Below are 25,807 nucleotides of genomic sequence, written 5' to 3'. Positions count from 1 at the left end.
AAATGCCACTTCATGGCATCAAACCATTATGGAAGCCAACACATTATAATTTATTGGATTTACATAATTTAAAACCCAATAGTCTTTCTTGGAACATTGATCTTCATTAGACGACTCCCAAGTCTTCATAGTCTTCTTGTGTAACCTGACTGGCTTCATGAATTGCTTGTTTATCCTTAGTGCCCTTGCACCACAATCAATGCCTAATGAAGATATGTAATGTCATTTGATGATGAACCATGGCTATTGAGGCCATCAAAATGTAAGGGAAACATGAAATTGTCAAATTTGTAATACATTGCCAAGAATGGGCAAACTTAGGCCAAAATGGCACACGTGAGGTTTAAGGAGTTAAAAGTCATTTAATGTTAATGTCATAGTCAAATGTAATGTATTTGGTTCATCAAAGTCATAGTATGGGGGGGGTCATAGGTCATTCAAGGTTAAGATACAAGATATGCATAAATAGATGTAAATTGCAAAATTGACAAAATGTTATCAAGAATGCCAAAAATGGCTAAGAGAAAGGACTAATGGATATGTTTAGAGTTTTATAGTGTAAATAAGTTAAAGAGTCTTTAGATTAGTATAGAAATGTTGATTTTTCAACATACTACACCCAAAACAAGTGCAAAACCCTATGCAAATTGAAATCCATAGGTCAAATTGTACTTAGTTTCTTGGAAAAAGGCTACAAGAATTAGCCCTCCAAATGCACTAAAACTGAGATATTCTGAAAAATCCCTTAACAATGGCCAAAAAAAATCACATTTATGGATACCCTTTTCAGAATACTTGAAGATTTTGTAACTCATAAGCCCCCAACTTGTTCATACAACCCAAGCACAATTTTAGGCTTAATTTGAGGGTTTCAAGGATTTTGGTGCTATTTGGGGTTTAAACCTCCTTAAACTCCTTACCAAGACTCCTCCTCTAGGTTGGAGTTAGCCCTCACCATATACTTACTCACCACATTCTTGGATTGAAGAATCAAACCTTTCAATCCACTCCAAATGCTCTTTTTCAAATTTGTGATCCCTAACCAAACATGGTTTGCTTGCCTAGGGCATCACGCTAAAAATGCTTGCTATGCTTCCCATGGGCTCTCCTTTTCTGTGCATAATGTAAAAGGAGTATAGTTTCAAATCCCAAGAGTCTATACATTTTATATGATGGGAAGTGGCCCTGAGACTCTATTTTTTGCTGGCTGCCCAATTCAGAACAACAACCTGCTAACTTTCAAAATATTTTATTTGAACACACCAAACTCTCTATAAAAACACAAAAAATAAAAAAATAAATGAAAGAAAAAAAACGCAAAAACTTCCAACTCAAAAAACCCTAAGTCTGATCTTTATAAAGCATCAAAAAAAACTCAAAGCAAGTGACTGCTGTAATAAACAAAATGTTGATTACAATCCGTACATTGTCATTTTTCCTTCTTCCAACCCCTTGAAAAGGTTTATTTAAGCCTTATATAGGATTAGAATTTACATTTACAACTACTTTAAGTGGTTGAAGGGCTCCCACAAAAAAGTTCTCTTTCTGCATAAAAGTTGCAAAAGTTGCCAATGACAACTTTGCAAGAAATGAGCAATTTTTGCAATTTTGCAAATTTTTTACCCAAACTTGATCTACTTGCTAGCAAAATTTCCAAAAGGCCTAAGATGAATCCAAGAGACCTAATAATGACCCTAAAACAATTGATTACCTTATTTGGCCCTCAAAACCCAAAAATGCTATATTGAGCCAAATGAGCAATTTTGAGCAATTAGGAGCAATATTGCATTGTGGGGCTCTTCTAACCTATCTAACCTCACATTAGGAACATGTTGATCCTATTATTACTTTAGCGATGTGACTAGCATCACTACAAGCCAAAAACACCAAAGAAGCCCTAGGTATACCCTTTAGCCTACCTAGGTGCTCCCGCACTAGATCCTAGGGATGGATAGGATAACCAAAGTTTGGAAAGGTCTTTTTAGATGGATTGTAAGGTGTTTGAACCTTTTTTAGAGCTATGAGTGAATTAGAAGGGGTATTTTCTACAAAACCCTTGGTTTCTTGTTCAAATAGTGAGGGTTTGTTGATTTGGGAGTTTGATGAGTGGTGATACCTTGGTAGTTTGATAATATTGTGTCTTAAGAGGTCTAGAAAGACTATTTTAGGTTGGGGAGCCTTGGATATTAGTGGATGATAGGGTTCTTTTGTTGGGGAAGGCTAATTAGGTCTAAATGCATGTGTAATCAGCAGTAGAAAGGTTCACCAGTTAAGAGATGAAGGTTTGAGATTGATAGGAGTTTTATAACTCCTAAAAGGGTATTTGGAAAGTTAATTACTTACCAAGTTGTTTGGAAATATTTCATGGAATTTGCAAATTTCTATCTGACAAGGCTACTAGGTAGGCCTAGGAGCGCTAAAGTGTGAAATGGTGAAAGATGAGTTGGTTGGAGTTGGTGAAGAGTTGGATTATGGTAGATAGGCCTTGAAAAGGTTATCCAAGGTGTTAGGGTCAGTGTGGGAAGCTTGATTGGATATTTGGTATGTTGGAGGCACTAGGTACACTAGGTGCACTAGGTGACCTAGGAGAGTATTGGAGTTTGAATTGATTGGATTGAGACAATGAGATGATGAACTCATGAGCATGGTTGAGGAAGTAATCTACCAAGTTAGAGAACTCCATTTGATCTTTGAGTATGACTAATTCCTTGAGTTGATTCCAAGTTATATTGTTGAATCCTCAAGTTGAGTTAGTCTATTTAAGGTGATAGTGGAGGGCTCTACATCATATATGTTCTTGAGGAAACCTATTAGGGAAAACCTGGTCAGAGCCAAAATCACAATATATTTGTACTATGAAAAAGTACTCCTAATTTTAAAAAAAAAATAGAGAAAAAAATCAATCCACTTACATCTAGAGGCATATGACCCAATTTATGGACACACTATGTAGAGCACATTTTTTACAATAAATCTTAGATTTTGCTTTTAGTTGGGTTCACTGATATAATCTTGATTACAAGAGAGTGGACATAATGTCCACTACAACCAAGAAGATAAACATCTCAAATACCAAGACAAATCCAATGAAGCACAACTTCTACTTATTCATAAAATGCATACAATATATTTCCTTTGCACACCCTTTGCATACTTAACATAATCTCAATTATAGAAATGTTATCTCATTTATACATGGTACATAAAAAAGGTTGGTTAATGCCTATTACAATAAAAAATATACATATTAAGTTTAATTAGTAATGTTATCCAAATCAAGTCATTCAAGACTTGGATATGACCCAAATGAATAACTAAAAGCATGCAATGGTATCACCAAAGTAGTACCAAGAATCACAACTTATTGCTTCGTCAAATCATTTAGACCCTAAATAAAGAAATACGAAAAAACCATCAAATAAATAAAACTTTGGTCCCCTCAATCAATGTGAACCATTAACATGATCTAAGAACACTATCAAGAAGCATGAATACCATTTAAAGCCTCATATCATCACTAACTCAAATCCCAAATTATTTTCAACACTAATCAATAAGAACACTACAATATTGAACTCAATCATAACAAAAGATAGATTATTATACTCTAACTCATGAAAAACACTAGCTAAGGGAACAATGACAATTCCAATATAAACACAATCTTCACAAACTAGTCAACATCATATCTAATTCATATCAAAGCAACTATTTCGCCACTAATTCATATCATTGGTCAAGTTGATCACGTTAGGCTCCTTCCTCATTTCTTCAATTTGTCTCATAACAACTTTTAAAGGTGAAGGTTCCTCCTTTTGAATCAAGTTGTCAACATTGAGGTTGTGTGGAAATTTTACTCCTTGAGAGAATAAGTGCATGAAGCATTTATCTTTTTCTTATATCTAGTTGTAACTGGCATGAAAGAAGATAAAATAATTCAATAGGATAACTAGAATAGACTTGATTTTAAAACTAGGTTAGTAATATTTCCATTTTTCCAAAGTCATGATGTAAAAAGAGAAAAAAATGCATAAATGTTGTCCTCTTGCATAAAATGTTGTCCTCTTGCATTTTTCTCCACATTTTTCATAACATCAAGAAAATAAATTGAAGATTAGGATACCCATTTCACTCCTCTATAACATATCAAAAGATGAGGTATGATTGTTTTGGACCAAGTCTTTGCTGTTACACTATGGGCCACTTTTAGGCATAAAAATGAGTAATATAGGTGATTTTTCAAAGAAAAAAATATTTTTATGTTTCTTAGAAGGTTATAAAGGTCCTTAGGGTCATTAGGTTAAGTTTTAGGCATCTAGGAGTTAAGATGTCAAAATTTGCAAAAAAATGCAAAAGTTGTCAAAGCAAAATTGCAAAAATGCTGACAAATTTGCAGGAGTTTTGAAATTGGTGAAGGGCTAAGCATTTGGAATTAAGTTATTTCAGCGTTTTCAAACTTTTTCCAAGTTGTAGAACTAGAATCAAGTGAAAAATGTAAAAATTGCACTTTTTGTGCAAAGTTACATTGTTGAAAGTTGTAAAAGTTGCTCAAATTTGCAACTTAGTGGAAAAAGGGTCATGGGATCAAATTGTCTATCCTATTAGGTCCATGTGGCTAGTTAAACCCTATCCCCAACCTCATCCTACCCTGTTGAGCACTCGAATGATCTCGGGCATGTTGAATCGAAACATCCCTAAGGGTCACTAAATGCCATAGGGAAATGATCTTTGACGGGGCATATCTTGGAGCTTGTGTGAGGTATGGATGTGATTCCAATTCTTATAGGATCATGTTGTAGAGACCTACAATAACCTCTCTCTTTTTTTGGAGATCATACTCCATTTTGATTTTGTGATGCCATCTCGGGTGATGCTAAAACTTGTAGTGTTGGCAAGTACAAAGTTGCCAACTGCCAAATCTCTCTCACCTTTTATCATGGGACTCATTAGGTTCGAGTGGCTGGGTAAACCCTATCCCCAACCTTGTCCCATCCCATTGAGCATTCAAATGTTCTCAAGCACATCGAACCAAAACGTCCCTAAGGGTCACTAAATGCCATAGAGCAACGATCTTTGACGAGGCATATCTCAGAGCTCGTGCTAGGTATGGATGCAATTTTAGTTCCTATAGGACCATGTTGCAGAGACCTAAAATAACCTCTCTCTCTCTCTTTTTGGAGATCATACTCCATTTTGATTTTGTGATGCCATCTCAAGTGATGCTGAAACTTGTAGTGTTGGCAAGTACAAAGTTGCCAACTGCCAAATCTCTCTCACTTTTCATCATGGGATCGAACTGTTTATTCTGTTAGGTCTGGGTGGCTAGGTAAACCTTATCTCCAACCTTGTCCCATTCCATTGAGAACTTGAATGTTCTCAGGCACACCGAACCGAAACGTCCCTAAGGGTCACTAAATGCCATAGGACAATGATCTTTGACAAGGCATATCTCAGAGCTTGTGCGAGGTATGGATGCAATTCCAGTTCCTATAGGACCACGTTACAAAGACCTACAATAAACTCTCTCTCTTTTTGGAGATCTTACTCCATTTTGATTTTGTGATGCCATCTTGAGTGATGCTGAAACTTGTAGTGTTGGCCAGTACAAAGTTACCAACTGCCAAATCTCTCTCACCTTTCGTCTTGGGATCAAATTGTCTATTTTGTTAGCTCTGAGTGGCTAGGTAAACCCTATCCCCAACCTTCTCCCATCCTGTTGAGTGCTTGAACGTTCTCGAGCACGCTAAACTAAAATGTCCCTAAGGGTCACTAAATGCCATAGGGCAATGATCTTTGATAGGGCATATCTCAGAGCTCGTGTGAGGTATGGATGTGATTCTAGTTCCTATAGGACCATGTTGTAGAGACCTCTCTCAATTTTTGGAGATCTTACTCTGGTTTGATTTTTTGATGTCATCTCGGGTGATGCTGAAACTTGTAGTGTTGGCTAGTACAAAGTTGCCAACTGCCAAATCTCTCTCACCTTTCATCCTAGGATCAAACTGTTTGTTTCATTAGCTTTGGGTGGCTATGCGAACACTAGCCCTAACCTCTTCCCATCCCGTTGAGTGTTCGAATGTTCTCGGGCATGCCGAACTGAAACATCCCTAAGAAAGACAATGACACATTAAAGGGCTTACAAGAGTTCATAAGTTTCTATTTATCTCCCCCACATTGAAAATATCATGAAGAAAACATGGTGTGATGTGTAGAAGGAGAAGATTATAAAGGGCTCATAACTTTTCCTCCTCGTCATAACTCACGATCTTAAGGGTTTATTAGAGGTAGGCTTAATATGGCACATATTATAATGTGCCATAGGTTTATAAGATTGTGTCAAAACTATCAGAGCAATGATAGAGATCACTATTTTGCATCATTATGAGGGTTTCTCAAGGATCTTAAATCTTATGTAATGTCATATTTGTGAATGGCAAAGAATACATTCACTACCTCTTGCATTATCATTCAAAAATACCAATCACATTAACATGCTCCTAAATGATAGATTTGTAAACTGTGATGTTTTTTAGTTCATTGTCTTATATTGAATAATGGTTTGGATCCTTTAAAGAAGTGTGCTTTTGATAGTTGTGGGTACATGTGACCGTCACCAATGTATGATAGTTTCATGAGAGGCAATAAAAAAAGAAGTCAAAGTAAATAGATATATAAAGTATGAAAGTACATTTTAGAATGATAATAAGTGAATAGACTCTACACAATGCATTGAGGATAGTTTTCCAAAGAGAGAGCCAAGAAACTCATACAATATATGCAAATAAAGAGTAGATAATGATATATAAATATCAAAGTAGAGAACATTTTTTGAATATGATAGGGAATGATTATGTTTTTGTGTTACATTCCAAGTAATGATTAGTTGGGTGTACGTCATAGACTAAGGGAGATGATATTAATGAAGGGTTTCAGATAAAAGGCTACTATAATTATCAAAAAAATGTTAATGATAATCAATGCATAAGGTAAAGGCATTACGAATGAATGAGATCAAAGGAAAATATTCAAGGCAACAATAGTGAGTGTGATGAACAAATTTTTAAACCTTTGTAGTAGTGTAACTATCAAAATCTCTAGAAAAACTCTTAAATCTTTATCAAAATGCTAATTTCCATCAAAACAATGACATGGTATTAAAATTAATATTCATGTTCATTTCTAGGGCTTTGTGGTAGGGTTAAAGAAAGTGGAATCATTTCCTATGTAGATGGAATAAGTAAAAGAATGTCAAGTGGAAAAGTATGATCATGACAATCTTTAAAATCATTTTGACTTTTCTTTCAACCAAGCACAACAATAGTGCTTGGTCCAAAAAAGAAAAAAAGTGCATGTGAGATGTCAATGTAGTAGTTATGTGAAAATGGAATAGAGGTGTCCAATTGAGATTAATGATTGATTAAAGTATAATGAAAAACCTCTTAAAAGCTAGTTTACTACTATATCACATAGTTTATAGTCATATGGTAAAAAGCATGGAGAACCTTTATGGTAGAGGTATATAAGAACTAATTTAATGGATCATATGATAGCAAATTTAACAAAAAATAAAACATAGTGAGACAACAATCTTAATAAATCTAGTAATCATGTGTAATAGAATAGAAAACATTTAGTACTATTTATAGTAGGAGTAATAAATTAAAATGTTTCAAGGATCTTTTAACAAAACGCCTAGTTTTGTATGTGCAAGATGACTCACAATCAAATACTACAATGCGTTGTAAAGTTGTGAGTTAGTTCATAAAGGGATAACCACGAAGGAACAATCACAGTTCTAAAGCTATGAAGAGGAGCTCCAAATGCCATTTAGGTGGTGGTAGGTTGGTAGTTTGAGGAAACTTATTAAATCTACTCCTATTTTTTCAATGTTGAACTCTATTAGAATAAATTTACAAGTTTCACCTAGCATGAATTGAGAATTCAACAAAGGCTTTCAAATATTTTTGTATACATGTCAGTGCACTAGTGATATATGGCGATTTTGAGGCTACACTATATGAATATATTATTATATTGTAATGATAAATGGTGATCTAATGATTAAGAACCTAAAAAATCTAGAGGTCCAAAGATGTACAATTTTCATAGCATTAAGGATAAGACATTGAAATAGTGAGGTTTTCTGTTTGGAGAATGTGACAGTTATAGCATTATGGCAATAGTAGTGTTAAAGAAGATGATAATAAGCACTCCAAAATTCATAGCCTAAATGAGAAAAGGGATTCCAAAAGATATATTATATTATGCAAGCAAGGGCGTTGAAAATGAGTGCAAAGAATTCTTTGTCCAAGCCCTAGGCGAGCTAGGCAATGCTTGGCTAGGGATTATCAGCAAAGAAAGAGCTCTCGAGAGCAAAGCTTGAAGAATGAAGATTTTCCCTTCTAAGGGATTGAAGAGAGATATGAAGAGGTTCTAACTTGTGTAAGAGGAGTCTTTATGAAGTGTGAAAGGTGTCTTAAAAGTGGGGACAACAGGCAGCCAAGAAAGCCCTACCAAACCCTCAATTTTGCTATTTTTGTTGTACGACCTGTACGCACCCTGAGACTCTAAAAATTCTTGAGCATGGGTCCTATGTATCCATTTTTATTAAGGCTAGAGATGTTGAAACTCTAAGAAAAAGGAGCTATTGGCCTTAGAAATTTGGGTGGAGGCCTAATTAGGGGCTCTCCTTGTAGCCCTTTTCTGAAGAAATCTTGAAATCAGGTACAAACCCATTGTTGTTATCCATTCAAGCATAGTACAAGTTTTCCAATAACACCTTAGGACATCATGGAAACCTTGGATAGACTAGGGAGTGTTATGGTACCCTAGTAGACCTATAAAACCTTTGGAGGGATATTGTTCCTAGAAGAGTAAGGGAGTGATGTTGCAAGTTTGGATCAATTAACCTAGTGAGGAGGTTGTGCAAGGTCAAGGGATGTTCTAAGTAGCAAGAGATACTATAGACCACATAGGTGTACAAAAAACACCAAGATCAACATATAATATACAAGGTTGCATGGGGACAAGGGTACTTGGGGTACTTAGGGTACTTAGGGTATGAGTATAGGTACAAGTACGGGTACAACTATTTTTTATAATAGGGGATGGGGGTACTTGGGTATGTCAAACTTTATTTTTAATTATACTTTTATATTTATAGAAAACCTAAATTTATGAGTCATGACTTGATGATTTTTCAAATCAAGAATAGTGATAAAGTTTGCAAATGTAATGTATTGTTTTCAGTTTCAGATTTGTTATATGTTTGTAATAATAATTTATGATAAATGTTTAGATGCATAACATAGAAGGTAGGCTTTAAACATGAACAAGAAGATCATAAATCATATGAAAATGACATATTGCAAATGATAAATTTTTGGCTTTAACACTAATAAAGTTTATTGCTGATCAATATTGTATCAAAAATTCAAATTGATTAGGTATTGAATTAAGCTTGATAAACAAATAATAGAGAAGGAAGACTTTAAACATGAACAAGATCATAAATCATATGATGATGACATATTGGAAACAATAAACTTATGCTTAAATAGTGATAAAGTTTATTGTTAATCAATATTCTATCAAAGTTTTGAACTTATTAGGTATTGAATTAAGCTTGATAAGCAACAAGCTGATACACAAACAAAAAATAGAAAAAAAAATCCAAAATCTCAATCAAGGTCCTTAGTTATGATGCTCTCCATCGAGTACCCGGTACTTGGGTACGTGGGTACGAGTACTAGGGGTGTGGGTACAAGTACCCATGCAACCTCATAATATATTATGATAACCAATAATGTCATGCATGAACAAACATATAATATATTATGATAACCAATAATTTCATACATGAATGAACATATAATATATTATGCTAACCAATAATGTCATACATGAAGGAACATATAATATATTATGATAACCAATTTAATGTCATACATGAACAAACATATAATATAAAATGATAACCAATAATGTCATACATTAACAAACACATAATATATTATGATAACCAATAATGTCGTACATGAACAAACATATCATATATTAACCAATAATGTCATAAGTCTAATAATGTCATGCATGAAATAAATGTCATACATCAAATGTATATCGAATATGTCCACTGACATAAAATCCAACATATATGTCCGCTGATGCCTATACATGTATGTCTATCAACTATATCTTCTCCTTCCCACGAGGGGAAGGAAACAAATCTCTAGAGGTCTTTGGTCGTCATGTGGAGGGAGATGGTGGCGATGATGGGGTCTTCCTCACACGCTCGCTCGTCCTCATGTTGAGGCTCTTCTCTAACTCAAGCTGATACAAACAAAGTAGATATGAATCAATAATTATTGTACATTGAAATCAAATATATGTACACACACAATTAATTATTTTCTTACCACAATCAAATAGTTGCTCTGCATCATACTTTTCTTATGAGATTAGTGTAGGAAGCTGTTTTCGCACCTGAGTTTCCTTACAACTAACTATTATAAAGAACAACTCAAACCAAGAAATTTTTTTCATACCTCAGTCAATGGATGTGAATTAGCCATAGTTGCAGCCACTCCACGATTGACGGACTACAAAAGATGAGGAGGAGTTTTAGATGTCAAGAGCTGCATGTCATGCAATACAAGTTACATGTAACATGAAACATGAAACATGAAACAAATATAATCAAATGAATTAAATTAACAAGAAACGAATGTACCTCTACGAAGCTTGTATCACGTCTAGGCTTAGACTTTGTAATGAATGTCGACGGTCCTTTAGAGAACTGATGCACATGCATAATTTTTTTTGTCAATCCTTAATATGATTACTTAATAAATATATGTATTAATTTAAATGATTAAATTGATACATACCTCTGGACTCATTGACAGGACAAAAAATGGGGCTAGGGGATCGCTACAAGGGCTGCCAACACTCTGACCCTGAATTTTGAACAATGTCAATAGATGCTAATTAATTAGTCATTCACTATACATATGAAAAGTGATCAAACTAGTTTATTGTAATTTTAATTTACCTCTGTGTCAATGCCAAATGTCTCATTCAAGAACTGATCAGTGATGAGCCCATCATCCGCACTATCTCTAGCATGACTACCAAATGTACATAATGATCCGCATGATGTGCACATGTGATTGGGACACACAGAAGGCTCCTCCTAAACTAATGGACTCATGCAATGAATGAGGGTCTGCGTCAAAGCATTAATAGTTCCTAGAGCACTGGCCTCTACATATTCCTTCACAACTAAAGGAATAGTCACATGCTCACCTTGTGACTTGACCACAGGTTCCCTAACTACATTAGGGTTATGACATGCCCCCAGCCTCTCAAATGATGACCCCCCACCTCTACCCTGAGAGTCTAATATATCAAAATAATTGGGGATCTCCCCAAGGACAAACTCATAATACAATTTCCTTAAGAAATACATTGGGACCTCGTGATTGTTGCAAGGAGGGGCATCAAAAACCATCCACCATCTATCCCAAAAATTATTTCTAATACCATCGTGTATGCACCAATGGATGGGGAACCATCTAGCACTCTCTCTAACAGTATCTCGTTCACCAGGCTTTCTAAATAATGCACAAATCCTCCCTTTTGGTATATCTTTTTTTTTAACATCTTGATATGATAATTTATTTGCATAATATCTTTTTTGTTCATCCCTCTTAATCCATCAAATTTCCAACTAACCACTAACAGAACCTACGTGGGTCTTAATGGACTCGAGGGAGGATGCCAATTAAGCTCTCATTGGATTGGTTTGTCCAGAAGCTTTCAACCTACCAATGAGTGCTTCTAATTCATTTTTACCTCTTTATATTTCATTTATTATGTTTTCTTGTGTGCTAAGAGGTCTTGCAATTGGTTCAGGTTGCGAAATTTGTTGTTCTTGTTGTGGAGGGTTTTGGTTTCGATCTTGTTGAGGGTTTTGGTTTTGATCTTCTTTGGGATTTTTCAGTTTATTATTTACATTTCTTGATAAGAAATCAATTGAAATCTAAATAAATAAACAAATTCAAAGAAAAATTGAAAACAATATAAAAAACATATAAAACAATGCAAAAAGAAAGTTAGATAACATATGGCATGCTCGTGATCTTGAACTTTGATAGCGAGGAGGCATATTGGCAAGGCTGGTGGCAAAAATCTTGTCTTCTCTCAATTCGCGTACGCACTGTGAGGAGGGAAAATTGGAAAATAAAGGAGAAATTGAATGGGTTGCGGGTATGCAGCCCATTCATAATAATTTGGAATTTTATAAAGCGCATGTACGCACTATAGCAAATATGCACTATAGCACGTATGTGCTATGGCTCGGGTTACCCAAGCCATAGCATGTGCGCGCTATTGAAAATTCAAAAAAATAAAAAAGGTGTCACCTTTTTGGCACCACAACTTGGTGCACTTACCCCATGCAAAAGAATAATTAATGATGAATGGTTAACATGAACCACCATTGAATCAATAAAAAATAGCAAAGGTTCATCATCCATTTCCTTCTCTTTATTCTTGAAAGAAAGGGATCTCTCTTTAATTTCTTTTCTATCTGAAGGATCAATTTTCCCTTTGTTGACTTGTACTTTTCATAACAATATGACATTTCTTGCATGAAATTCCACACGAGAATTTTCTATTTTTCCAAGAGATCTACATTCTTGTTTACAACCTCCTACTTGTTTGAAAGTGCATATCTATTATAGATTATCCCTGAGTTAAGGTTTGTAATGTGTTTTTCTTTGTCAAGTATCACCTTAGTTGCTAGTGGGGAAAGTATTTATTCTTGATTCTCCTCCTTAAACAACATATTGATTTAAATTCTATAAATATGTTATAATAGCTTCTTTTGTTTTCCTTCATGCTTTGGGGGAAAGGGTTTCATTTCCCAATTTCTTATCCTTCTTAACTATCCACTTTCATTGGAAGAGTGATGTATGTTTATGATGTGAAGTACTTTCCCACACAAGATTTCTTATTTTGGATATATATTCACTCTTATGAAAGAGTTGTATATCCTAGTTCACAGCCTCTTCCTTGTTTTCAAATGCATATCAATCATAAAATATCCCTTACTTAGGAGCCTAAAGTGCTCAATCCTTCCTCAAGAATATATTTTTACCTAGCAAAAAAGGATAAAGGTGAATTCTTATTCACCTTCTACACTTTTGGTGAATGATGTTATTTTAGTTCAAGATCTACTCATAGAGGTAGGTGTGTTAGAGAAAATATCTCTTCCTCCTATCCCTCAAAAGAATCAACTTACACTTGTTACAAGGTATCTTTTCCGTGGTTATTTCTCCCTTGGCTGAAAAATAGTTATGCCTATTTGGCTAGGGCTATATGCGCACTGTTTCCTAAGAATTACTTCCTTGAAGTTGAAAGTGGGTATCTCGTTCTTTGTTTCCTTAATATGTCATCATAGCACCATATTTCCATCTAAGAGAGGGGAATATAGGTGGTCTCCTTGTTTATTATATATTGGATTTCTTTGGAGACAATTCTTTCCTTGGTTATCCTTTTGTACTATATCTAGTGGATTTCCTTGGTTACCCATCTACACTTTTTTGAAGTAGAATTCTTTGGAGATAATTTCTTTCCTTGGTTTTCCTATTGCACAAATTTAGAGGGTTTCCTTAAAGACAATGATCTACTTACTTATCCTTGTGTACCATCTTTAATATAACTTCTTGGAGACGATGCTTTCTTTGGTTATCTTTCATGCCTATTTTTAGTAGATTTCTTGGTCACAATACTTTCATTGGTTATCCTTTTGCATAAATCTATAAAAAATTCCCTTGCATACAATGCTTGTTTGGGTATTGTTGGATGGTTGACTAGCATAACCCAACTTGCTAGATTATTAACTCCATCCTTGCACCAAAAAAACCTTTTGGGATTAGTGGAATTAGAAAAGTACACAACTTGTGAGACTATTTTGTATTGTTTGTGATCTCTTTTCTCATAGATCACACAACATAACACAACTTGTTTTCTTGTGGAATTTATATTCTTTCATGGTAACCTAGCATAAAAAAATTGCTAGCATGTGTAATTCATGGTTCTCTCTCTCTCTCTCTCTCTCTCCCCTCCATGATACTATAGCATAACATAATTTTCTATCTGTTTAGACCATGAAGTCTTTTCTCATATTTGATGTATTCTCTTTCTCTTCACACAACCATTTATGCTCTTGAAATAAAATTCCAAGCATGATAGTAGTGGTTGAGACAATATTTTCATTAAGATCTCTTTAACTATTTCATTCAGAGCCTTAATTTTTAGTACTAAACCATTTGTGTGTGTCTTTGTTTGCCTTTTCCTTTATCTATTTTAGTTTAGTTTTGTGTGCCTTTGTATGTGGTCTTACAAGTTAATATCCTTAATTTTTAGGTGTTTCACCCCCACTACCCCCAAACCTCCCCCCCCCCCCGCCCTCTCTCTACTTTAGCATGAGATTGTATATAGGATCATACTTTTACTCAAGCAAAAGCTAAATGAAACATTGTAAATTGTATCCCCATATAATTTCTTTCTTATCTAGGTCTCACTAAAACAATGTGGCCTCCCACATTCATTTTTGCTTATCTTATCTCAATTCCACACATATTCCTAATATTGATCTCCAAGTAGGATATTTGTTCCGAATTTGGATCGATCTTGGGAAGAGAAGGACGATTGGGGAGGACAAGGGCATCTTAGGGTTGCTCTTTCCATAGAATTTTCCCCTATCCTCAATGTTTGGTATCAAATCTAAATTGAGTAATATTTATTTGGTTTCAGTAGGGACTATAGGCCTATTCAATGTCATTTGAGTTTTGCATCCAAAAATGGCTAAGAGAGGTATATAAACAAGGGTTCCTCCATCATTTTGGTAAGTGTCCAGTTCACTTCAAGGTAATGAATTTTAATCTAAGATCTCTCAACTACATTTTTACATCAATACTTGTGATCAAATTAAAAGAGCATTACATCATCAAGGTATGGGACATTATTTCTCAAATACAACCTCTGTTACATATCAACATAACCTTTTACCTATTTTTCTATGCTCAAAAATAGGCAATAGATGTGCAGGAGGAGATACAAATACATGTAGAAAAGAGCTACATTTTACAACTGATTTCATGAAAAAGTGCTTGGACTAAGGTGAGTGAGTTACCCTACTTCGAGACTAAAGAAACCAAGTCACTCTTGTCCTACCACATTGGCCCAAAAATTGTTTTACATTATAGTTGTTGTCCTTGGTCATCTGGTCTTGTCCCCAAAACAGTCTATTAGTTCTCTATCTCTCACATATAGAAAATCAGCATTTCTCAATTATAATTGCACATTCATAGTCTCAATATAATGAAGGACAATTGCATGCACCTAGTGCTTGAGCCTTCTTGATCCTAGCAAATCATTTTCCCTCCAATATAGCAATGAAGATAAGCCTAAGCTTCCTAGCTTGTTTGTGCATTCTAATGAAGCCTACTATACATCATCACACGTAAATTTCTCTATGCTACTCTCCAATTAAATCCCTTAAAACTATCAACTGAGTTCAATAATCCCCCAAGATTCTTTAATGTTAATGTTAGTTTTTTATTGTCCATACTTTTGAAATAATGGTTGTGAAGTTTGTTGATTAAAGTTGAACTTCCTATAAACTATTGACATTTAATTTTTTTGATGAAAATGTCTAACCATATATATTAAATTAAAAACATAAGTAAATTTAAATTAAAAAATAAAGTTTGGGAAGATATAAAAATCACTCCCTTAGAGTATTAGATGGACCTTGCCCGGATAATATAAACTATAAAAATATTTGGGCATTGACTAAAAATACAAAACCCCTAAGGAGTTGAGACAACACCAACTGAAAGAGGAGGTCTAGATTGTCCTTGTTTCCCCAACAAATTCTAGGATCTGGCTCAAAGTCTGGAAGAGTCCACCCATTTGCTATTTTCTTCTTCGATCTCCTCCTCCTTGTGCATAGAAATAGCTAGGGATAATCCAAGAAACTACTTAGAGGAGGAGGACTAACCAATATCTCTACGTAAACTAGGCCAACTTGAAACAGTAAGAGGAGAACTACTGGCAGTGGGCCACCTAGACAGAAAACCTTCAAAAGCTGGACATTTAATTTTAAAAAATTGATTTAGTTATACAAATCATATATAATTAAAATATAAAAATAAACAAATATTAAATTTATTTTAAATATAAGAATGTGAAAATCAATAAATTGAATAGTAATTAGAATTCAAATTTAAATTACAACAAAATATATTATGAATAATATATACAAAATTGTCAAGAATGATAAGTTATCGTACTTTGTTATGGATTCTGATATTGTTATTGTTAAAGGAGCGAGTGTTTGGGAAGGGAGACAGAGTGACAAGAAGAACGTGAGATGAATGTGGCTATAGAGAACTTTTAAAATCTTAGCTTTGGGTTGCTCCTACATCTATTTCATCATTCCATGTGTTGATTTACCATTAACAGTTGAGACGGTGACATTGTCTTATGATTCTAAGTCGCAGGGCAGATGACACAATAGGCTTTTAATTGCTTTCGTCTTCATTTGGTTCCATTTGTCTTCGTAGGTGTCACCCTGATGCTACATGTCTGCATGTGTTCCATTGCTATCTTTCTTTTCTCTGACAAACAAGCAAGAAATCCGTGCAGGCCTTTGGAAGCATAGAAGAATATTTATGAAATCAAGGACACATTATACCAGAGATCGTGTCAAGAGTATATACTTACTTTATAAGCTACGGTAGTATCTGATAAAAAGATAAATATCCCAAGATGTATTAACTAATTTTGGTGGTTTTCATGCATGCATGTCTGTTTCTACGTGAAAGATATACATTATCTTTATTGTTGAAATGTTGGGTTTTTAAATCAATACAGCGATAAGTCGGTGTGAGTTTCTCACATGAGATCATCACTAGTTGCCCAATTTGATATATTATCAGCCCATATGGGCTCTGTAAAAACCTTGGATTTTACAAAAGTTGTCTCAGTTCTTGCAAGTTTTTATTGGGCTTTGTCATAATGAAACAGATATAGAGGGTATTTAGAAAGCTTGTGAAATTCCCAAAATATTCAGTAATCTTCTTCAAAGACTGTGTCTATGTATATATATTGTTCATTGGGAGTTATAGTGGGGCATATTGTTCCGAGAGCTATAAGAGAACTAGGATTCCTATCATCTACTTGTGGAGCAGGATAAAGTTCTTTCATACTTTTTGTTTCTTCTATTGTTCTGTTCTCTTTGGTATTCAATAAAATTTTTACCCCTCTTTTAGTATAATAATAATATAGCTTTATTAGATATTCTCCATTTCAAAAAAAATTGATATGAGTATGCTATTCTTAAAGAGCTCTACAGTTTTCATTAAATTTCTTCTCTGTGTGTTTTAGTTGGATTAAGTAGTTCTACTTGCCAAGCTGAAGAGGACCCATTGGTAGAATTCAATTAGGACTTTGTATTTGGTTGCCAAGCTGAAGAGGACCCATTGGTAGAATTCAATTAGGACTTTGTATTTGGTTGTTATTTGAGGTTTTAGCGTATAGTGAGAATGAGCATTATGGTTGGTGATTTTGAGTATGGAGAGAGCTTGCAGCCCGTGCAATCCCCAGGGAAGTGCAATAATTGTGAAGTTGAGGTGGTGGAGGCAGAAACATTTGAGCCTTCAAAGCATTTTTATCCGAGGGTATTGAATGCTCAGATAAACCCCTTAGTTAGAGCTTTTCTTACACTTGGCAATGAGAGAATAGGGAAGAGGTATTGCCACCTGCATCCTGAAGCTGATTCTGCAGCTGTGGCCAGAGTCCTTAACCAATCTGCAAGGTAATGTTAATTTCTCTTGTTATTTCACTCTCTTGAAATTCTCAATACAAAGATTCTCTTGTCACTATCTCTGCTCATATTGCCTTTCTCTTCTCTGCTCATCCAATCAATATTTTTCTCATTGTTTGTTCCCTGTTTTCTCACTTTTATGCCTTCTCCCACCATCTGTTTCAATCACAGTTGTTGCTATCCTATTTAAACTGCTTATCTTACTGAATTACGTTCGGTACTGTCTCTGCTTAGTTGCTTTGTCTCATGTCTGGTACTGTTTGCTTAGTTGATTTCTTTCATTTTCTTTTAACGGCTAATATTTTTAGCCCAAGTAACATTATTTTGTATTTTGTAAATTATGCTTCCCACAGATATGAATTGCCACACTTCCCTGTTATAACCCTTCTATCATTTATGTTTCTCCTAGTATGCCCTTTATCATTCATGTTTTTCTAGCATGTGTATCAGTCGCAGTCTTTGTTATCCTATTTAAACATTTATGAAACTGTACCATGCTCAAACTTTTTATCAAACTGTACCATGTTCAAACTTTTTATCAAACTGTACCATATTTATATTTAACTTTGTGTATAATGCTAATATGCTATAAATTCCCACAATTCTCTGATATAGCTGTTTATCTTTTTATGCTATTATTTTGCCTCTAGTAAAGTTGCTTTGTGGCTCTCCCATAGATAGATACCAACTCCCCTGGTATAGCAATTTATATTTCATGCTTCCCTCTCATGCATCTGAATCACAGTTTTTAAAGTCCTATTTAAACTGTTGTCTTGCTGTATTTACCATGTTTAGTACTGTCGGTTTGTTTGCTTTGTGGCATTTTTTTATAGCAGCTGATGTTCTGCTTCAATTAACATTGTTTTGTGTATTATACAAATGCTACACTTCAATCAGATAACTTCCCACAATGTGCTGGTATAGCCCTTATTCCTTAATGCTCTTCCTCCATGTGTTTCAACCACAGTTTTTGTGTCTTATTTAATTTTGAACTTTTATTCAACTGTACCACGCTTAGTACTGTCTACTTGGTTGCGTTCCGGTGTTGTATTTTCTTTTAGCAGCCAAGGTCTTGCTCCAAGTAATGTTAAATATACAGAACCAATACTATCTTTTTGCTAGAATTCCCACACTTACCCGGTATAGCTTTTATACTTTATCATTTATGCTTTGCTGTTATTCGTACTTTGCATCTATTTCCTTGATTTTTTGAATGTTATGGATTGAAAGAGGCTAAACTCACTGTGAACTTTCATAGGTCATCTCTAATGTGCCAATTCACCCAATAGAGTCCACTTAGTGCTTTTGCACCTTTTCCTCAAGGTTTGAATATCATAGAATGATAGAGACGAAACACCATGGCTATGTTTTTTTTAGTATAGCTCGTCCTTAATATGACCGCCTTAGCCGGTGAGATCACAAATATGGGAGATTATCTTCCTCCAGTGAAGATTTGAGAGTGATGAGAAACAATTATAAATAACAACGACAATTTTTTGGTCACCACCAGCCAATGCAGTTAACCAATCTCCCTAAAGATTTTCTTCAATCAATCTCTTCATTCTCTTTGAAGTTTATATTCACATAGTATATACTTAGGACACATCCAGAATTTCTATAGTGAATTCCCATCCTATTGCTTTGTAGTTATCAATTTATAGAAGTCGACCATTCTACTGCTTTATTAGTGCATGGTTTAAAACTTCGAAATTCTTGTCGGATATTTTATTGAAAGTTAATCTAAGACTTGCAAAAAAAGCATTTTACATTTGAGCGCACTTCTGTGTTATTGTTTTGTGGATTTGACGAGTTCTTAAAACTATCATGACGGCTGTTATCTATTTTCTGCTTTACTGTTCGAGCTTCATTGTACAATTATGTGTCTTCGTAGCTGTGATACCTGAATGGAGTTTTAAAACTATTCATCCGTGGCATCTGTTTATTTTGCAGGTACTTTCACTGGGGAGGTGCAGATTTATTTCTGACAACCACAGACCATGGACAAAAACGAATGGTAGTAGTAGAAACAAACTCATGTCCGTCGGGCCAGAAATCCATGCCCCTGGTGAACGAAGAGATGGAACATGCTGGTTACAAGACCCTCCTAGAAAAATCCTTCATGCCCCATCTTCTATCAAACACATACAATGGAAATCCACTTCCCCAAGGAAAACTAGCCGTTCTCTATGATAAAAACAAAATGGAGGCCTCAGGTTACGCAGCTGCCCTTGCAGACCTCACTAATGAGCCCGTCTACTTGACACCCTGTTATGCAGATGATCTCAATCCAAAGATGCGAGTTAGAGAAGATGGTGTCTTAGAGATTTGCACAACCAGGGCTGTTATGCAGAATAATAATAAGAAGAATGACATGGGAAGCATAAATAGTACTGAAAACAATAACAATTACAGTTACGAAGACGATAACACTGACAACAACATCAAGAAGAATAGCAATAACAGTAAAGATGACATGAGCAACGACAACATAGGGAATGCCTCTAATGAATTTGAGCCTAATGAGATTTGGGAGCCAGTGAGAGCTGCAGTTAGATATGTAACTCAGAGGCCATGGACTAGAATTCCTCCCATTACGAGGACCCTGGTTTTCAATCCTGTTTTGGCCTGTCTAGCTGGGGGAAGAAATAAAATGCTGGCAGCAAAAGCTTATGATATTTATAATGCAGAAATTGGAGCATCTGGTCTGTGCATATACACTCCTGAAACGATATGGGATGTGGCCAAACCTGAGATCCCACTTTGGGTGAGGAGAATGGGAGGTCTTGCAGTGGTGAAAGTTCCTTATGCTAATGCTGGCCAGGGAGTCTGGACTATCACCAATGAAAATGAATTGAAAGAGTTTATGGACTTGGAGCATCGTTATGACCGTTTCATAGTGCAGGTAAATCCTTTGTAATGAGTATAGATTAGCATTATGTACAATCTGACGTCATATTTTCTATATAGTGCATTGACTATGTACATAATATAAAATATAGATAAAATTATATATTGTGAAATGAATGGTTTATAAGGCACAATACTTGTTAAAGGTTTTACAAATAGGATAGCAGTTATGTGCGTCTAATTTTGGAGGGAAAGTCCATGTTTGAGTATACAATATTGTAAAATGAATAGTTCATAAGACACAAAACTATGGTTAAGTATACAATATATATAGTAAAATGAATAGCTCATAAGACACAAAACTTGTTGAAGGTTTAGCAGAAGTGATAGCAAACTAGGTGTACTTAATTTTGGAGGGAAAGTCCATGATTAAGTATGTAATGTATATTGTAAATTGAATGGTTCATAAGACACAAAACTTGTTAAAGATTTTGCAATTGTGATAATAAGCTAAGTGTTTCTATTCAAATTTAATGGCAAGCACATGCATGATAGAGTAGGTATTTCTATACAAATATAATTTGAGGTGACGCAAAGATTTCTCAATTACATAGTATAGATTTCTTCTACAGAGATAGAATTAAAATTTGACCTTGTAGAATCACAGTAAGGTTCAGTTCAATTTTGTTGACAATTTGAATGTTGTGAATAAATTCTTTGACCTTAAAGGCTCTGATTGGAAATAATGGATGGAGCTCAGTATCCCAGCATGGGAGGTTGTATCATGTGGGAACAATACCCAATCTCAAGGGCAATATATATGCCGCAGATCTGAGGTTGATGATAGGATCTTCATGCCAAGGCTTCTTCCCTGTGGCTATATATGCACGCAGAGCTCGACTCCCCTTAGCTGCCAAACTAGATGGAGGAGCAACCCCTTCTTGGGATATGCTTGGAACTAATTTATCTGTTAAGGTCAGATCTTTTCCTTTTGTATATACTCTTTTACTTTTAATAGGATTCAGTTAAGAACAATGAACAATTAGATCTATCAGATTTTTACAATTTATCAGCATTGTTAGTTTGTTATTTAGATTTGATTGTTGTGCGAACAATTTTTATTATCAATATTTTAGATCACACTATGCAATCTATCATCAATTTTTTGCATCCTGATGATGGATCAAGTAGTGTGATCTAAAAAATTGATGATGAAAATTGTTCACACAATCAAATTCAGAAAACAAACTAACAATAGTGATCGATTAAAAAAATCTAACTGTTATATTCTATTGCTCTTTACTTTGTAAATACGAGTGAAAAATCCATGAATATCCTTTCTAAACGGCTATTTAGTTCTGGATTGTGACAATGATGTTTTTTTTAATAAATATGATGTTAATCCATAGAGGTGTATTCATTTGTTAATATTTTCCACAGAATCCTGATGGATCTTGGGGAACAGAGACAGAGAGACTGTTGTTAATGGATAGCAGAGACTTTAACAGGATAGGCATAGGGCTTGATGACCTTATTGAAGCCTACATGCAGGTAATGGTTATAAATTTACATTTCTATATAGGTTCAGGTTTGAACATGATAATCAGTCTCCAGTATTGAAAGCCTTGATAATTTATGCATAGATTCAATATGGCAGACTGTTCTCGCTGTCATGGCAATTGATAGTTTGGCTTGCAAGCTCATCACGCCCAAGGTACTACTCATTTAAAACCCTTCCTTTAAGGTGGTCTCTGTCTTTCAATTACTTCAAAATTGAGAGAAACAAGAAATCTAACTTACAATGTTTATTGTACTTTTCTAATGTTTTTTGTGCTGTGCTTATGGATTCAAGTGCATAGAATTTATTTATATCAATGATCAGATCACATTCTATAACTATCATTATTTTCTTTCTACAGTTCTCTTCTGTTATCTAATGATGAATCATTTCAGGGTAATCTGAAACATTAATGCTAATAAATTTTCTGAAATTAAATTCAGAAATAAGACACGATAATCATAATGAGACTAAAAAATATAATTCCTCAAATTATAATATAATGCTTCTCTACTCTTTGGAATTAACCGAATTTGCTAGTTCATGGGGCTTTATTTTCACATCTAGCTGTAAGATGGAGAACTTATCACAAGGAGGACACAAGTTCAAAGTTTGATACATGTCCAGTGATATAAGTTCGATTCATTATTTATGATTGCAGGGATATTTTGGTCTGAGGTTGTTTCAGTCACTTAACCCAGATCCCAAGCTGCTTGCAGAAATGTATCCAACAAAGCTAAACCCACCATTACTTTCTTTGGAAGGGGCTAAAGTAGTTTCCAACAACGGGAGTGCAAAAGAAGAAGGTAAGAAATTAGCAGGGGTGCCATCATTTACAGAAGAAAGATTGGCAGCTGAATTAGAGGCCCAAGTTGATAAAGCACAATCTCAATCTCAAAAACCTTTGGTGAGTCGGCAAAACAAGCAACAAGCTTTATTGGAATCCATACTTATATCATTATATATTCAATAATAGCTGACGATGTGAGTTTTTGGCTCAGGCAAAACGTCCTCCTCCAATGCTCCGAGCTTTTTAACAAAAGGGGTAGAGCCCATTCATTTGAGCAGGAGACAATGAATGTATGGTTTTAAGGAAAAGAGATTATACAAGTATAATCTCTCCAGATTATGGAACTTGAATATGTTGTTATTTTAGGCCGGGTTATTGGAGGCGAATAAATGTAGTCTTAGCAGCTTGCAGATGAATGGAGTGTGTCTTTGTTTTGGGCTGGTTTATGCAGGCGACTCTCCAGATTAATCTTCTTTGTTTTTCGTGTTTGTAGAAGGTTCATATGTCAACTTTTGTTGGTTTATGATGCGTTTCTTTAAAGATGGCCATGATTTGTTCATAGATAATTGTATTTTGAAGTTTTTAAAATATTATACTTTTAAACATATTCACAAAAATATTATTACACCTTGAATTCCAGGACATGTTGCTAAGGAGGCCATAAGACACAATGTAACGAGCTGTTAATTGGTTAATGTGAAAAATCTGACTGTAAAAGAAGAAAAATGCTTTTTGAATATTTATATGATTTTATTCTTGGAAATGATAATGTGATCACCAACATATCCATTTAAAATTGTACTAAATAACCTTATTTATTTATTGTGCATGATACATTGGGTACTTGGGAAAAAAATAGTATGTTTTCAAAATTGAAATAATATATGATTAATGTATTAAAGAAGAGTTCACTTATCTTTAACATTCCACTTTAAGGATGATTTCAATGGAGAGCACTAGTGGGAAGTTGGATGCAGGTAAAGATCATGGGGTTTCAAATTACAATTTATGTGAAAGTAGGTAGGAGAAACTTGAGAATACGGAGGATCTTGTGGTACCTGTCAACAATGTTGCAGTTGTAGATGCAGTGGCTAATAGGGGTCTACAAGGAAAGGATAGTAGGGTCCCACAAGGAAAAGGATAGTGGTGAAGGATCTTCGCATGTGGAGAATATTGTATGAGGGGACCTAGGGTCAGACCCTCCACGTGAGTTTGGACATGTAGATTAGGATGATTTGGAGAAGGGGCTTCTCTGGTCTTCTTTATTTGGAAAAAAGCTAGCGAGTATGTCTTTGTTTTCACTTGTCACTTCCAATTCTTGTTGGGAAAACGAGAGTTTCAAATCTTTGTCGTAGATCCCATTGTGGATCATTTGATATCATTGATGGAATTTACCTTTATTGGTAAATTTCAAGGGATGAGGCAGACATTGAAAATCTAATGTCTTTGGTCAAAAGGAGATGGACCCTTGGTGGTCAAGTTGACATTGCAACTATGTCAACAGGTTTTTTTCCTTTCTCTTTACTAGTAAGGAAGATTTGAATATGGTTTTATGTGGGGTCCTTGGTCTTTTGGGAAAAGTACTCAGACCATGAAAAAGTGGGAACCAAAGATGGACCTTTCTTTTTCCTTATGACCCCTATTTGGGTAAGACTTCTGGGTCTTTCATTGGAGTTCTGGCATGAAAATGTTTTTAAAGGTTTGGCTGGATCATTTAGAGAATTGTTGGCTATTGATGCTCAAACAAATGCTAGGTTAAGACTGGTATTTACCATTGTCTTAAGGTTCGTCAACTTAAAGATCTTCCCTAGAAGATTGATATAATTTCCAATCTTGGAAAATGGTCTCAAGAAGTTGAATTTGAAGATCTTCCAAATGCATGTTTTTTGTGCAAAAAAGTGGGGCACTAGGCTAAGAAATGTCCTAAGAAATTTAAAACAAATAAGGAGGCTCCAAAAATGAAGAAAGTCCAAGAATGTCCTAAGAAACTAAAAAAAAGTAAGGAAACTAAAAACAAGTAAGGAGGAGGCTCTAAAAAAGAAGAAAGCCCATGTAGAATAAAAAATGGTATGGTAAACTACAAACAAGTAAGGAGGAGGCTCTAAAAAAGAAGAAAGCCCATGTGGAATAAAAAATGGTATGGTAAACTAAAAATAAGTAAGGAGGAGGCTCTAAAAAAGAAGAAAGCCCATGTGGAATAAAAAATGGCATGGTAAACTAAAAACAAGTAAGGAGGAGGCTCTAAAAAAGAAGAAAGCCCATGTGGAATAAAAAATGGCATGGTAAACTAAAAACAAGTAAGGAGGAGGCTCTAAAAAAGAAGAAAGCCCATGTGTAATAAAAAATGGTATGGTAACCTAAGGATGGGCAGGATAAGGTTCATAAAGAAGAATAAAAAATGGGTCCTTAAGGAGAAGCTACTAAGGTTGTAGGAGATCAAATTAGTGCTAAAGAGATGGTAGCTCCAAATGAGAATAATGCTAAAGTAGAGGATGGATCTATTCCTCTTCACTCTTTGGATGAGAACATTGGAAAGCAAGATACTATGATTGATCAAGAAGTGAAGGATTCACAATTTGAGAATAGTCAACACGAAAAAAACTAGTCTATTGAAGTTCACTCCCTAACTTAGGATATAATGTGAGTGAGGAGGGTGCTATTGAGGAAGGAGAAATCAAAGAGGATGATCATGTAATTCAATTTAAGAATTTGG

The 25,807-nt window shown here is 34.8% G+C and overlaps 1 protein-coding gene across 1 annotated transcript; it reads left to right on the top strand.

Annotated features, from left to right (window-relative positions):
* The first annotated feature begins 17,618 nt into the window (after nucleotides 1-17,618).
* On the top strand, nucleotides 17,619-23,529 carry LOC149564897 (uncharacterized). Its single transcript, XM_089816241.1, has 7 exons — nucleotides 17,619-17,890; nucleotides 19,850-20,801; nucleotides 21,476-21,721; nucleotides 22,187-22,297; nucleotides 22,404-22,460; nucleotides 22,966-23,211; nucleotides 23,306-23,529. Exons 1-7 carry the CDS (start codon nucleotides 17,619-17,621, stop codon nucleotides 23,339-23,341), a joined length of 1,920 nt encoding a protein of 639 aa, XP_089672367.1. The 3' UTR covers nucleotides 23,342-23,529.
* Nucleotides 23,530-25,807: the final 2,278 nt, after the last annotated feature.

Source organism: Cupressus sempervirens, chromosome 3 (genome assembly GCF_028749045.1).
Source record: "Cupressus sempervirens isolate cs-2001-9-10 chromosome 3, ASM2874904v1, whole genome shotgun sequence".
Lineage (NCBI taxonomy): Eukaryota > Viridiplantae > Streptophyta > Pinopsida > Cupressales > Cupressaceae > Cupressus > Cupressus sempervirens.
The sequence above is the reverse complement of the archived record's forward strand: the minus strand, read 5'-3'. Positions and strand labels throughout refer to the sequence as shown.

What these genes read in the sequence shown, in the direction of transcription:
- LOC149564897 (XM_089816241.1), top strand. Translation starts at nt 17,619, where the DNA reads ATGAGCATTATGGTTGGTGATTTTGAGTATGGAGAGAGCTTGCAGCCC. An exon ending in ATGACCGTTTCATAGTGCAG is followed by an intron (nt 20,802 to 21,475) that starts GTAAATCCTTTG and finishes TTGACCTTAAAG; the next exon opens with GCTCTGATTGGAAATAATGG. An exon ending in GAACTAATTTATCTGTTAAG is followed by an intron (nt 21,722 to 22,186) that starts GTCAGATCTTTT and finishes TATTTTCCACAG; the next exon opens with AATCCTGATGGATCTTGGGG.